Below are 15,328 nucleotides of genomic sequence, written 5' to 3' on the forward strand. Positions count from 1 at the left end.
TGGGAGGCTGAGGCATGAGAATTGCTTGAACCCAGGAGGCAGAGGTTGCAGTGAGTCTAGATCGTGCCACTGCACACCAGCCTGGGCAACAGAGCAAGACTCCGGCTCCAGGAAAAAAAAAAAAAAAGATATGGAGAAACTAGAACCCTTTTGCATTGCTGGTGGGAAAGTAAAATGTGCAGCTGCTTTGGAAAACAGTCTGGCCATTCCTGAAAAGATTAAACAGAGTTATCATGTGACCCAGCAATTCCAATCCTGGGTATTTATCCAAAAGAAATGGAAACTATGTCCACACAAAAACTTTTGCATGAATGCTCACAGCAGTATTATTCATAATAATCCAAAAGTGGAAACAATTCAATGTCCAACAGTTGATGAATAGATAAATAAAATGGGGCATAATCATACAATGAAATATTATTCAGCAGTGAAAAGTATAAAGTACTGATTCATGCTACCGTATAAATGAATATTTAACCTTGAAAAGATTATGCTAAGTGAAAGAAGCCAGTCACAAGACCAAACACTATGAAAGTCCATTCATATGAAAGTCTAGAATAGGGAAATTTATAGAGACAAAAAGTGGATTAGTGGTTGCTTAGGGCTAGGGCAGAGGCACAGGATGGGGTGATGGAGGGTGATAGCTAAAAGAAACAGGTTGCTTTTTGAGATGATGAAAATGTTCTAAAATTGACTGTAGTGATACCTGCATGTATCTGTGAACATATTTAAAACAACTGAATTGTATACTTTAACTGGGTAAATTGTATGGTATGTGAATTATACATCAATAAAGCTGTTAAAAAAATAAGAAGAAACCAAAGCATTTCTCCTCCCCTTCAAGGAAATCTGCTACTGTGTTTCTGAGGACTGGCTTTCCCTATCCTTGAATGATGATAGCATGACTTTGTGTTGCTGAAGGCTGAGGGGGTTTTCTACTGAGCTTTCTGAGGGTTTGAGGAGTGATGGCCTAAATAAGAAGGAAGGGTTTGGGGTTCCTTTTAAGGGACTAAGCCTTGGGGTTAGGGGTTCAGGGTTCTGGTGCCTGAGCTCTAGAAGACCCATATTTAATGTGAAGCTCTGAATGTGTTCAGGCAAGCCACCAGAATAAAGAACCACTGAAAGGGGCACCATTTGGTTGTCATGGTGCCAGAAAATAAGCTCAGCACTGCTGTCTGAGAACAGCTTTTGAGAGAGGGCCCTGTCTGAGCCACCAGTTAGTCTAGTCGTGGGGGTCAGTGGGTGCACCTCCCCCAACTGATGCTTCAAATCCTTGAATGCTGAATCATTTGGTCAACAGGGTGGAAACCTCCTCTCTAACCCCAGGACTCCCTTAAGCTCAAAGGGGGCCACTTCTATGACTCATGACTTTTCAGAGGTCATTCAAAGGGCAGCTTGAGTCTCCACTCTGTAAAACACAGGTTGTAGAGCAGATCGGGGTTTCACCAGATGGTTTTATCCTTGCCCACTGGATCTAATTCTTTTCAGGCCACATACTACCATGGCCCATTTTCAGGGATGGGGCCTCTCCGGCTGCTAATTCTCATTATATAGGACATCTAGGGAAAAGAAAAATAATAATAATCCTAATGCTGATACTGTCCAAAGACTACTATGAGAATAACAGTGGCCACCAGTGCATTTACCTTACACTGGAATGCAGAGTCAAGGTTTTTCATTCCCGCTCTTACCAAATCTTAGTCAAAGGGCTGGTATAACTACAGAGATGCAGGGTGACATTTATCCTATAGTGCACCAATGCAGCTAATAAGGGAAAGTAGTCCAATCCTCACAAAGCTGGACTCTGACAGCCATCACATTTTCCACTGAGGCACTAGACGTGACTAACCTGCACAGGAGCTGAGAGGAAACTGGATTCCCTTCCACTGTTCTCAGCAGGAAGGGGCCAGCATCATCCTATACTCATGGCATCAACCCATCACTACCCTTCGTAATGAAAGAGGCAGCCTGGCAAATCACCAAGCACAGGCTTCCAGCTAAGCCTAAGCACCCCACGAAATTTTAATTATCTCAAGGTCCAAACTGTACCCTAGCTCCAGGGCAACCAAATTTCCAGACCAGAAAACAAGACATGTTGCTATCTCAACAGAAATCCCTTACAACATTGAACAGTGGGGCTCAATGGATATTTTATCATCCATAAAAATTACGACTTAGAAGATGAATTTATTATTGGTTGGTCCCTTTACACATAACAGACATTCTCCCCTAAGGTTCAGGTCTCTTCAATTTGAAAGAGACAAAATATAGAATCAAGGACATGTATACCAACAAAGGTATTTTTGTGAAACACTCAAAAAATAATTGCCTCTTAGGTTTAATTTTCTGTTCTTGAGAGTAAAGTATGAAGAAGAAAGGCACCTTTTAAAAGGAAGAAAGCAGAATAAGAAGCAGCAATACAGAAGCTGCTTTTGACCTTCCTTTTTAAATTATAGCTTTTCTAGACTGATTCAAAAATTTTTTATTCAACCTTTACATCTTTATTCTTTGTTTTTTACTCTTTAGCTTATCTGAGGTTTTTTTTCTATTTTGTCTTACATATTCTTGTACAGTAAATCTTCTTGTGGAACAAAGAAGGGAAATAAGTAAAGTGATAATACAGGAGCCAGTGGAATTTCTGCCCTGGCACCTTCACATTCTCTGAGTGCATGTGGATCTCAGGTTACATGAGCAATTCCAGCAAGGCAGAAGCAGAAACTTCTTGTACTTCACATTCAAGATAACTATATGTATCTAAACTCCTCAAAATTCAGGCAGGTTGAGAATTTTTTTTTAAAGAAAAAACACCCTTAACCAATCTTTAACCTGGAGACTTTAGCCACCCATCAAAATATCCTGTCTTATTTCAGAGCAGGAGAGAGGGAGTATGACTGTAACTGGATAAGGGATAGGGTTTTAATTTCTTATGAGGAGGAGAAGGAGGATACCAGTAGTTAGTATGTCAGCAAGCATTAATCTTCATTAATATTTTCCATTCAAATCCATTCTTCTCTACACAGCTGTGCAAATATAAATTAAATGGGTCATTCTAACCAAGGTATCCAAGAAAAAAAATGTTTAATGTGAGGGCCAAGGAATTAATTGGACAAACAGCACATTCTTTAAATGTGTGGGAAGGATTGTTCAAACTACCACATTATAGATTGAGAAACATGAAGTCAAATTCATACCACTGTAAACATCCCTGAGTGAGAAGACAAACAGCAGAAGGTGGTGGAAATGTGTTCTCGACAAAGCATATCCACAATGGCCAGAGTGAGCAGAGCAGCAGCCACTCCTTGCTAGAGCTGTGCGGTGGGTAGCATCTCATTTAACGCCGCAATAACACCATTATTCTCAGTTTATAAAAAAGGTAATTAGGAACAAAGAGGTCAAACTGTGTACCAGAATTCACATGGCCAGTCACTGATGGAGTGAGGGTCACAATTTAAATTCAGGTTGACTGACTCCAGAGACTGCATTTGTAACCATGACATTGCCCTTATTCTCTATATACTTGGCATTATGCTTGCATTATGGAGAGTAAAAAAATGCAGAACCTATTTCTTGTCCTTAATCGATTTACGATCTGATTGAGGAACCAGAATGGACACATATGAAATAATCAAAACACAGGAAAAGGAGCATATCATTAAGCTCTGCATCTTTGAAGGAAGTAATTCATAGGAGCTGGGGAAAACTAGTTATAATTCACCTGTGCAACTTTTGAGAATTTCTACCAGATTCTAAACTAAAAAACAAGATATACAGAATACCATACCTTAGAAAATACTGATTCATTCCTGATATGGTGTGGTTTGAATATTCAGAAAGGGCCCCCGCTTTAGAAATCTCCCTTAAGAAAGGACAGGACAACCAGCCTATTCCCCAGCTGCATCTTAATGGTTAATGAAAATGCCAATAGCCTCCTCCAAGCCTGCTCAGACCAAGGGGATAAAAGTTCCTGGAGTCTACTCTGACAGAGGTGTGGCAACCTCTCCCAGCCTCCAGAGACTAAGAAGCAGGGAAGAGACAATTTGTCCTTTTAAATTAGAAATTAACCATACCAGGCCTTTGATGAACAAGGGCAGGTTTGAGCTGGGGACCAGTGAACAAGCTCAGAAGAAACAGCAGCAGGGCTATAGGAAAGAAGAAACTGGAGGAGGGTGTGGGCATACCAAAAATTATTCTGAAATTTACACCCAATTCGCAACCCTCATAGGGAAACCATGATAAAGGTTCTAAAGCAACCTATTTCCATTCACTTTGCTGTATTTAAATTTCGATTGTGCTCTTAATGTTCGAGTGTACATGATTTTTTAAACCACTGCGTTTTTAACTAAGATGACATGTTGGTCTCAGCAGCAGTTTCACGGCAGGGAGATGCTGTGCAAGTCATCTAGTGCTGAGCAAGACAGGAATGCTGGTGACGGGCTCCTTGTCTGTGACTCAGGTTTCATGTGGAATCAGGTCAAGAGACACAGAAACACATCCCTAGACACTGGCTGGGGTGAGTGGTCAACTGTATAGAGAAGGACCTGCAGGCTTTCACTTTTCAGGCAGGTTCCCAGGTCAACCCAAATGTTCCTAAGAACCCAAGCAGTGTCTTTTTTAGGGAAAGGCAAATATTCCTGAAATGTCCTGATCAAAAAGGAAAGAGCTCTGTTTAAACTCCTAGCCAATGGTTCTCAACTCCATAGAATCTATAGAATCACCAAGGGAACTTTGAAAAAAATATTCATGCTGTGCCCTACCCCAGTGATTCTGATACAAAGGGCCTGGGGAGGGGTCTGGACCATGATTGTGATGTGTAAACAGGGTTACAATCACCATATCTAACATGGCCAAGTCTGAGATACCGTAAGTATCAATGAATGGCATTACTCAATCAACAGATGCTGAAACGAACAGAATTCTTCTGTTCTTTTAAAAGCTTCCTCTGAATTTTATTCCTTTCTGGATCTTAAGAAACTACCTAAGAGTGTCAGCTGCCTGGATTAAATCTTAGTTATTTTACTTACTAGCTAAGTGACCTTGATGAGGTACATAATTTCTCAGGAAATCAGTTTGCTTAGCAATACAGTAGTGTTAATTATCATACCAAAATCCTAAGGTAGTTAAGATGATTGTACAACACGGAATATGTAAATTATTTACCCCAATATCTGGCATTTTTTGAATGCTCAATAAATGTTAGCTACCCTGATTGATGACTCAAATGGTTGGGCTGTGTCCCCACCCAAATCTCACCTTGAATTGTAATAATCCCCATGTGTCAAGGGCAGGGCCAGGTGGAGATAATTGAATCATGGGGGCGGTTTCCCCCATAGTATTCTCATGGTAGTGAATAAGTCTCATAAGATACGATGGTTTTATACATGGGTGTTCCCCTGCACATGATTTCTTGCCTGCCACCATATAAGACATGTCTTTGCTCCTCCTCTGCCTTCCGCCATGATTGTTTGGCCTGCCCAACCATGTGGAACTGTGAGTCCATTGAACCTCTTTTTCTCTGTAAATTACTCAGTCTTGACTATGTCTTTTTTAGCAGCATGAGAACAGACTAATACAATGATGATGATGATGAAAGTAAAAATATAGCACTTATATTTCAATAAAAATGATGTTTCTCTAGACCAGGTGCTTATTTCTAGGGCAAGTTTTAAAGGACTTATGAAGAATTGGAATGTGAGAGTTCTAGAAACAGTTTCACATAGAGAATGACTGAAGGAAGCAAGAGTTTTCAGGATAAAAAAATCCAAGATGGCACATGGCACTGTCCTCAGATGTACAGATAAGGTCTGAGAGCAGGCAGCCTGATCATGTGTATTTCCAGATCAGGATTCTTAAAGAGAGGAGTCTGTGGATAGAATTCAGAGGACCTGGAAATCTGGTTGAGGAAAAAAAAATGATTCATTATTTTCATTAATCTCAAAAAGGAAATTTAGCATTTCCTTTAATTCTGAATATAGGCAACAAACTTCAGCAGTAGTAACTGTGATCTTGTCACCAATAGAAGTCACAGATATTTCCATATCCTGTTACAGTTGTGATAGATATCCTAAAATGTTATTGATATTTAGGGTGACAAACTGCACTGGTTTGGTCTGAAGGGTTTTCCAGGACGTGGAATTTACAGTGCTAAAATTGAGAAAATTTCAAGCAATCCATACTATATATACATAAGTATATATATATAATCCAATATATGCATAAGTACACAATCTATACTTATGAATATAAGGACTTATATTCATCACTAGAATTATCCCTCAATAGCTCAGAGGAATTGGTTCCAGAACTGCCCCCTACCCCCTCGAATACCAAAGTTCAAGAATGCTCAAGTCCCTTATGTAAGATGGCCTAGTATTTGCATATAATATACATGCATCTTCCCGTATGCTTTAAATCTTCTCTAGATTAGTTAGAATACCTTACACTATATAAATAGTGTTACAGTGTATTGGATTGTAAAATTTGTGTTTTTTTATTGTTATATTATTATTTTTTGTTTCTTACAAAAATATTTTCTATATGTAGTTGGTTGAAACTGTAGATACAGATGAGGGCTAATTCTATTTTGAAATTATGATAGTTATCACATAACTAGATATTATTATTTAATGTATTAATAAAGAAGCACCTAAATTGCCATGTTAATTTAAAAGATCTTGATAAATGTATATCAAAATAACTTGTCCTTTATGATGATTTCTATTTCATCTGATTCATTTAAAAACATTACTCTGAATCCATAGGTTTCATCACTTTGCCAAAGGAATCCATGGCATAAAAAAGTTTAAGAGGGAAGGAAGTGGGGCCATTAGTTGGAAAATGTAAAAAAACAGAATTAAGTTCTGTTAGGTCTGGAAACCTAAAAACAATAATGAACTACACCATAGAAGAGGACCCAGGCATTTATCTCAAAAGAACACAAACAGATAATCAACAAATAAAGCCATTTTTCCACTACCAGGAAATCTCCCTAATTCCTCCACTCCCAATAACAGTATTTTCTGACATAGTTTTATGTTGTTGCAGTATCAACTCAATCTTGATAGTTATCAGTTGGAGTATCTGTTTTCAATAACTACAAATGCTTAACCTAAGAATAGTAATTTGACAGATCTTAAAATTTCTCATGAATTACGACAATGGAAATTTGGACTTTTTTTTTTTTTTTAAAAAGCAAGTTTAAAGAAATGGTAAAAACAAACTCAAATGCTTACAGGATACCACTGGGCTTCTGACAGACGTCGGCTCCCACCTTGCCTTATCTCCACTGTTGACGGGGGTTCCATTACTCTCCCACAAGGCAGTAAGGGACCATTTCTCTTCTGATCTATGTAACTCCATGCAGTCAGCCCAATGTGGCCAGAAGGCAGAGTTCTCACAATTGCTCTTGTTCCAGTATACACAGATTTCTTAACTTCTCTGTCATTTTTACAGAATCTCCTGACTAACAAAGTGGATCGCTCCTTTTTGCTTTTAAAAGCATCTTCTTCTACATCTTCACCATTATCAGGGAAGTCCTCAAAATGGCTCAAAAAGGTCTTGGCAGCTTGACTGTCAGTAAAGTCTTTCCTACAAAAGCTATCACTTGAAAATACCATGTCAACTTTCTCACAAGAGCCTTCAAAGCAAAAGTGTTTATCATTCAAGGTGTCACAATGATCACACTGCAGCTGCTCATTCTTATTATCACAATTTTTGGCCAATTCCATCAGTTTACAGGTATATGCCACGTAGTTTTTCTTTTGCTTCTTCTCACCCCCAGGTAGTGGTACACAATTTCCACAATCGTCTAAAATTAAGTTTTCTGATAGGGTACAGAAAGTGTCTGACATTCTTCTGTCAACTTCATAATGAAAATCAAATACTGCCCTTCTGCTGTCAGGGTGTGCTCTGCCTGGCTCTATGATCGCCGACTGATTTCCTAAAGGACTAATGCCCGTGGAAGGTCTGTCTAGTTCCAGTTGAATTCCAGGGAACACCTTTCTTTCCAGTGGAGAAGGAATTCCAGTTTCTAAACACAAGTCTTCCTCAGCAACAGAGTTGTACATTTCATAAAACTGTCTCTGAGGAAGGCCATGCTGATGGTTTCTCAATATGGTGTTGCAGTTAATGTTAAGGTTTTTCACAGAATCTGGCATGATTTTCTCCCAGCATTTTTCATTACTGTTCTCATCACTCACTATTTTCTCCCTTGCTATTGAGAGAATCTTCGGCAAGTTGCTTCTAGAAGGTTCTTCTTTAAGTTTGTTCAGTCGTGAGATGGTATAAGAAGTCTCCCCACTTCGTCTGACAGTGTGTGCTTTTGAAATATTGATGTCTGAGACCTTTTCACTACTTTCATCTGCAGCCGACTGGGCAGAAACCACTTTTCTCTGAGTCACAGGTATGAGAACAGAAGCTGTCATTTCTTCAGAAGTCATCTTGGACTAACACACAGGTTTTGACTATTGCTCTATTTTTCCTCCCTGGTGATCATATCAAGGTTTTAATAAAATGACTGATTATTACGACAATCTCAGATACACAAGTCCTCCCAAGGAACAAAGGGATAATTCCTTTCATTCAGGAGAATTAAGAGTCAAATAAGTTCTCTTAGTTATAACTTCTATCATGAATATATATTTTTTCTAGATCAGGGTTTTAAGGTGGTAGATCAATTTTCCTTCCACTGTTACCTGAAGCAAAATTTTTTGAAGACTTTTACTTGGGATTGCACTCTGCAACTTCTGATCCATCACTGATTTGCAATGATTTTAAAATCCAGTTTGAATGATTCCTGTTTCCTGTAAGAAAAGAGATAATGTCAAACACTGTGGCACTCAGTGAGTTTTTAAAAAAATGATCTCACAATCCTAAGATACAGACCAATTTTGAGAAAAAAGGTTTTTTTGCAATCAGAAGTTGGTTTTTATGTTTTTAGTATTTATTTTTTTATTTCATATTTCAGAACTTCTGCTTCCAGCCAAAATAGAGTAACAAGGGCAAGATTTATTCATCTACCTTAAATAACTAAAAAGAAAATCAGAAAAAAAAATGGTTTTCAGATATTGAACAACAGGCAAGACAGACACTGATCTCTGAAAGAAGAAAAAAAAAAAAGAAGTGAGCCCTATAAATGCCCTAGCTTACTGCTTAGAAAGTTTCCAGGCAACAAGGCAGGGAAAGGAAACTCAGGTAAAATCCAACAATTTACCTGAGTAGAAGAGAAAAAGTTAAGACTTAAGGAGGCCAAGGAAGCTAGAGAAATAAGGCACATTAAGCAAAGAGGCACAAAGATAAGAATGACAGCAGACTTTTAATCAGAAACAATGCAGTCCAGAAGAGAGTGGACTAAATCTTTAAAGTACTGAAAGAAAAACTACCGTCAACTTCAAATTCTATACCCAGCAAAAATGTCTTCTGCAAATAAAAATTAAGTAAAAACTTTTCCAGGCATATAAAGCTGAAATAATTTATCACTAACAAGCCTGCACTGCTTGTAACTCTGTTAGTAGAGAGAGGGAATCAAAAAAACTTCTATCCAATGTGGAAACACAATTATAAAGGATATACAAAGCACTATAGGACTAGAGGGTGCCCATCATAAGCATATCATTCCTTTCCAGGAAAAGCAGTTGCTCCTGAGAAAACTAATCAGCAGTCATGCTCTGCTGCCAACACCAGCTTTGCCTTGCCTTTGCTCTTCGACAAATAGATGTCTTTCTTCCCCTTGCTTCTCCCATACCCTCTTTTCCCAAAGAGTCATCAACTACCCCTTAATCCCTTCTATACGTGTTCCCTCAAGCACAAACACAGCCTTAAGGGTGAGAGGCTCTCAGTATATGCATGTCTCTACAACTACTCTGAAAAATCACAGGAAACCTTAGAAATCATATTCTTCGCAGGGAATAAACCAGCCCACACAGAGCAGCAGTGTCCTAGCTCAACATCCTAACAAATCCTACCACACAGCAATAACTATTATCAATACTTTAAGAAACCTCCTTCCAGAACACTCCCTATGCATCAACATACATAGAGATATATGTATATAACTATGCAAATACCAGATAATATTGGTCATTCTGTTCTGTACCTGCTTTTAAAAATTCAAAGCACACCATGAACAACTTTTCAGGTCAAGAATCATACAGATAATTTTAATGGCATATGGCACTAACTTGAATTCAAATATCTGCTCTATTTTTTAAAGAGATTTTTCAGGCCAAAGCCTTCAGATCGACAGCTAATATGTCCTTTCTTACCCATGAGGTAAGTAATTCAAAGTAGGAGAAGGGGAAAACATTTTTGGTGATGCTTAGGTCTTATTCTAAGGACTTTGTAATTATTGTTGTTATTATAATTATAAATATCATCATCATCATCATAATTTTGAGACAGAGTCTCGTTCTGTCACCAGGCTGAAGTGCAGTGGCACAATCACTGCTCGCTGCAACCTCTGCCTCCTGGATTCAGCAGTCATATACTGTTCCTTCTATCATACTCCATATGTTAGAGGGAATTACTAAGTATAATCCCCATTCAAGGGGAGGGGAATTAGGGTCCATCTTTTGAAGGGAGAAATATCAAAGAATTTGTGGACATATTTTAAAACCAGCCTGGGTTCAAGTGATCCTCCCACCTCAGCCTCTCAAGTAGCTGAGACTATAGCACTGTGCTTGGCTAATTTTTTTATTTTTTGTAAAGACAGGGATTCACCATGTTGCCCAGTCTGGTCTTGAACTTCTGGGCTCAAGCGATCCTCCCACCTTAGCCTCCCAAATTGCTGGAATTACAGGTGTGAGCCACTGTGCCTGGCCACTTCGCAATTATTATCTTGTGTAATTCTCACTCAACACTACAATATAGTGTGATGGTTTTAAAATACGTCCACAAATTCTTTGATACTCCTCTCTTCACAAGGTGGAGCCTAATTCCCCGCCCCCTGACTGTGGGTTATACTTAGTGGCTTCCCTCTAATGTATGGAATGTGGTAGAAGGAACAGTACATGACTGCTGAGAATCAGTCATGAAAGTCATTGGCGCTTCCTCCTTGCTACTCCTCTCTCGCATGCTCTGGGGGTAATCTGCTGCCATATTGTAAGGAGAGATCCCTGTGGAAAGTATGGAGGACTCCTGACAACACACATGTGAGTGAGCCATCTTGGAAGCGGATCGTCCAGCTACAGTCAAGGCTTTAGATGATTGTACCTGCAACCTATATCTTGACTGCAATCACATGACAGACCCTCAGACAGATAAGCCTTGTCCCAAATTCCTGACCACAGAAACGGTGAGATGATAAATGTTTATTGCTTTGAGCCACTACATTTTGGGCAAATATGTTACACAGTGATAGATAACTAATACAAATAATTTCTGCTATCCACATTCGAAAGATTAGAAACCAAAGCACAGAAAAGCTAAGTGAATTGCCAAAGATCCCTCCACTGGAAAATGATTGAGACAGGATTCAAATCCAAGAAGACTGACTACAGAATCTCTTCTCTTAACCATAGACTATGCTGCTTTATCTTCCATCTAGTCTGAAGCCCTGTGGGTTTGGGTTTCCGATGTCTTGTAGCTATGAAGACCCATGGCTGCTAGGAGAAGCCTACCTTTTATTTTTTATTTTTTATTTTATTTCTTTATTTATTTATTTTGAGACGGAGTCTCGCTCTGTCGCCAGGCTGGAGTGCAGTGGTGCGATCTTGGCTCATTACAACCTCCACTTCATGGGTTCAAGCGATTCTCCTGCCTCAGCCTCCTGAGTAGCTGGGACTACAGGCATGTGCCACCACGCCCGGTTAATTTTTTGTATTTTTAGTAGAGACAGGGTTTCACCATGTTGGCCAGGATGGTCTCGATCTCCTGACCTCGTGATCCGCCCACCTTGGCCTCCTGAAGTGCTGGGATTACAGGCATGAGCCACCAAGTCCAGCCAAGAAGCCTATCTTATATGTGGCTTTGTCTCTGGAAGGCTGAGGATATACACAGACATTGAAGCAATGGTCTTTGCTTTGCCTCCAGCTTACTATCATGAATCATGAATGAGCAACATTACAGGGAGCAGACTTTATAGAGCACTAGGCTTTGTTCAATCTCAGACCATTCCTTTATTCAGCAAATATTTGTTGAGTACAAAATTAAATAAGGCAGGGATCTTGTCCTGGATTTCCTTACTAGCTGATAAGTCATCAAAGTACAGTGTAAATAGAGCTATAATCTGCATTAACACAGAGGAAGAACATCTAAAGCAGACAGTGCTGATGAGGTGGGAGTGATTTTCAGGGAGGGTTTCCTTCAGAAGAAGACAACTCAGTTGAGTTTCAAAAGATAAGTAGGAAGTAGTTAGATAAAGAGGTGGGGTGGAGTTTTCAGGGAAGAGCAAATATGGGCAGTCATAAAAAGAAACAGTCAGACATTGGGGTCTGGTATCTCAGGGAAAAATTTTAACCACTTTGGGGTTTGATTTCTTCTCCTGTAAAATAGAAATAAAATCACCTACTCCATCAGGTTGTGAAGGAAATACTTTGAAATCCAAAAATTCAAGGCAAATGTTTATTATTCTATGCCTTGAAATATCTTGGTAAGAAAGAACAACCAAGGTCCGGCAGCTCTGTTGTATCAGTGACATGGCATTGAATTTACTGTACCAGATACACACCCTTCACTAGGTCCACTCCAATTTTAATTTGAGTTCTATATGTGGGATCAACTCCTTAAATCTAAGCTGCATGATCCTGAGCTGATTAAATCATCAATTTTCAGATATACTTTCCACATCTATAATATTGAGATGAAATAAATATATATATATATATATATATATATATATATATATATATATATTTTATATGTCAGCAGCAGCCAACCCATCAATAACTGTTAACTTTCTATTTACTCACTCTTGGTCAGCTCCAGGTTGTTTTTAAGGGAAGCTGGCTAGGTTAGGTTAGAGTTAGAGTTATAGTGGCATTAGACTGTTGGCTAAAGAAAACCTGAAGCACTGAATGAAGAACATAGTCCAGTGGGTTTGAAGAAGAAAAACTTGGAAAAAGGGATTCTTCTTTTCTTAGTGTGAACAGGTTTGTGGGGGAGATTGGATAAGTGCCAGCCTGGGAGAGGTCAAAGGATGTGTGGGCTAAAAATATGGCAGAACAAGAGGGTACTTGTCAAGATAGTATGTCCAATCTTGAGATATTTGGGGATAGGTAATATGACTAAAGAAATGACTGACTAGGAAGTAGATCTATGGAGATGCAGGAATTGCTGGAAATTCTAGCCAAAGCAGTAAGACAAGAAAAATAAATGAAAGGTATAAGCAGAATCAGGAGTGACAGGGTAAGTTTTCAGCTTCAGGAGAGGGGACTATGGGCCAGGAATAATCCTGTTGGTGGTGTTTTCATGGGCTAAATCAAGGGCTGGAAAACTACATACTGAGCCCCAAATCTGGTAAGCCATCTGTTTTTGTAAATGAAATTTTATTGGAACACAGCCACATCTATTTATTTATGTCATGTCTGTTGCTGCTATTGCATTATAATCGTAGAGCTGAAAAGTGGTAACAAATACCATATGGTCTACAAAGCCGAAAATATTTGCCATCTGGCTCTTTACAGAAAAGTCTGCCAGTCCATGTACTAGATAAGTAATGAATTAATGAAATGCATGGTTAGAGCAAGAAAACTATGTGGGAGGCTTGATAGCCATCTTTATTTATTTGAAGAATTGAGATGAGGAAATGGGCTCATCTCATATTCTTTCAAAAGGGAGGATCAGGACTAAGACATGAATTATAAGAGAGGTAAACTTTGGATCAGTCTGATAAAGAATTCCCTAACTTTTAGAGCTTTTCAACAAAGGGTGAGCTATCTTGGATAATGGCCTTCTTTCAGTTACTGATAGATTTAAACAGAGGCACATTATTCAGCATCAGGGATGCTCAATATATGCTGAACAAATAAACAGAAAGAACTTAGAATGACAGAGTGAAAATGGATGACTGTCTACCAAGGCTAATTATAAAAACAATGACCTAATACTGAGCATGTATTATCTATCAGGCATGTTCTAAGCACAGAATACATACTATCTCATTTAATCTTTACAACAACATTATCAGTAGGGTGGCAGAGACTCCTAATTTCCCCCCAAAATCTGTTCTCATTTCCTCAGTAGTAGAACCTGTGAATTTGACCTAAGCATATGGATATTCCTTTATTAGCCCCCCTTACAGCTAGATGTGGCCATGGGACTAAGTTACAGCCAATGAGATGTAAACAAAGTGGTTTGCAATTTCTGGAAAGAGAGCTTGAAGGAACAGAGTCTGCCCTTTTCCTGCCCCTCTTTCTTCTGCTGCTGATTGGAAGAAAGACATGATAGCCAGAGCTGGAGCAGCCATCTTAGATTGTGAGGTGAACATGAGAATGAATGTCATGTATAGGAAAAAAAAAAAAAAAAAACAAGATAGAAACCTGACTGCCTGTTTCCAGGACTTAGGAGAGGGAAAAAAAATTCTATCTTGTTTAAGCCACCATTGTCTTGGGTTTTCTGTCACTCACATCTAAATATTTTCCTAACTAAAACTAAAAAGGTGGGGGTAGTACTATTATCATACCTATTTTATGAATAAGGTTCAAAATGCTTGAATGACTTGTCCAAGAGTACAGAAGAGTGACATAACAAGAAACCTCTATAGAAAATTCCTGCATTGGTGGGAAAGTTATATTTATTAATTCCTAGAATGTTTCCAATTTTATTCTCCTAAGCCAAATGGAATTCTAAAGAATAGGTAAGTTAGAAAAATATGAAATACAAGCATATTATAGGTGTTTAAAGGAGGTGTGACTTAACAACAATAACAAAAACTAATTTATCACTCAACTGCCTATTGGTTAAGCACCTGTTGAATTCCATAGAGTTTAGAAGGTAAGATGGCTACAAACCAAGAGATCAGTAAAGTCTAATGATAGGATATTTGAGCTGGGACTTTATAGTAAGGTAGTAAGTATTCATGAAAAGGAAAGGAGACTTTAGATAAAGGGAGCCATGTAACAAAAGGTAAAGAAGGAAAACACAATGCATAACCATGAATTCATCTGAAGTCCTCAGAAGAACATTTCATCCAATCAAAGACAGTAAAAGTTACTCAGTGATTTCACCATCATGGAAAAGAGATACTAAAGCAACTGCCAAAACTGGTAATAGAATTTAATATCCCTATTTGCTTCTTTAGAGTTTTATAGAGTCCCTTTGAGTATCTGTATATAACAATCAACCAATATTGGTCAGTTATTTATTTACTTATGCATTCTCTTCCCCAAGGCCCACT

At 38.6% G+C, this 15,328-nt stretch overlaps 1 protein-coding gene across 2 annotated transcripts in view; it reads right to left on the reverse strand.

The window, feature by feature from the left end:
- The window catches only part of PLCE1 (phospholipase C epsilon 1), a 345,535-nt gene that overhangs the window by 299,954 nt on the left and 30,253 nt on the right, over window positions 1–15,328 (reverse strand). Inside the window, exon 2 of one of the 2 annotated variants that reach the window (XM_030809243.1) lies at window positions 7,230–8,798. In XM_030809243.1, the coding sequence (XP_030665103.1) occupies window positions 7,230–8,435 (1,206 nt within the window). In that variant the 5' untranslated portion in view covers window positions 8,436–8,798. Of the gene's footprint in view, window positions 1–7,229; window positions 8,799–15,328 lie in introns of those variants that run through there. The other variant, XM_030809242.1, reaches the window with a different exon arrangement.

Source organism: Nomascus leucogenys, chromosome 3 (assembly GCF_006542625.1).
Source record: "Nomascus leucogenys isolate Asia chromosome 3, Asia_NLE_v1, whole genome shotgun sequence".
In the NCBI taxonomy this organism is placed as follows: Eukaryota; Metazoa; Chordata; class Mammalia; order Primates; family Hylobatidae; genus Nomascus; species Nomascus leucogenys.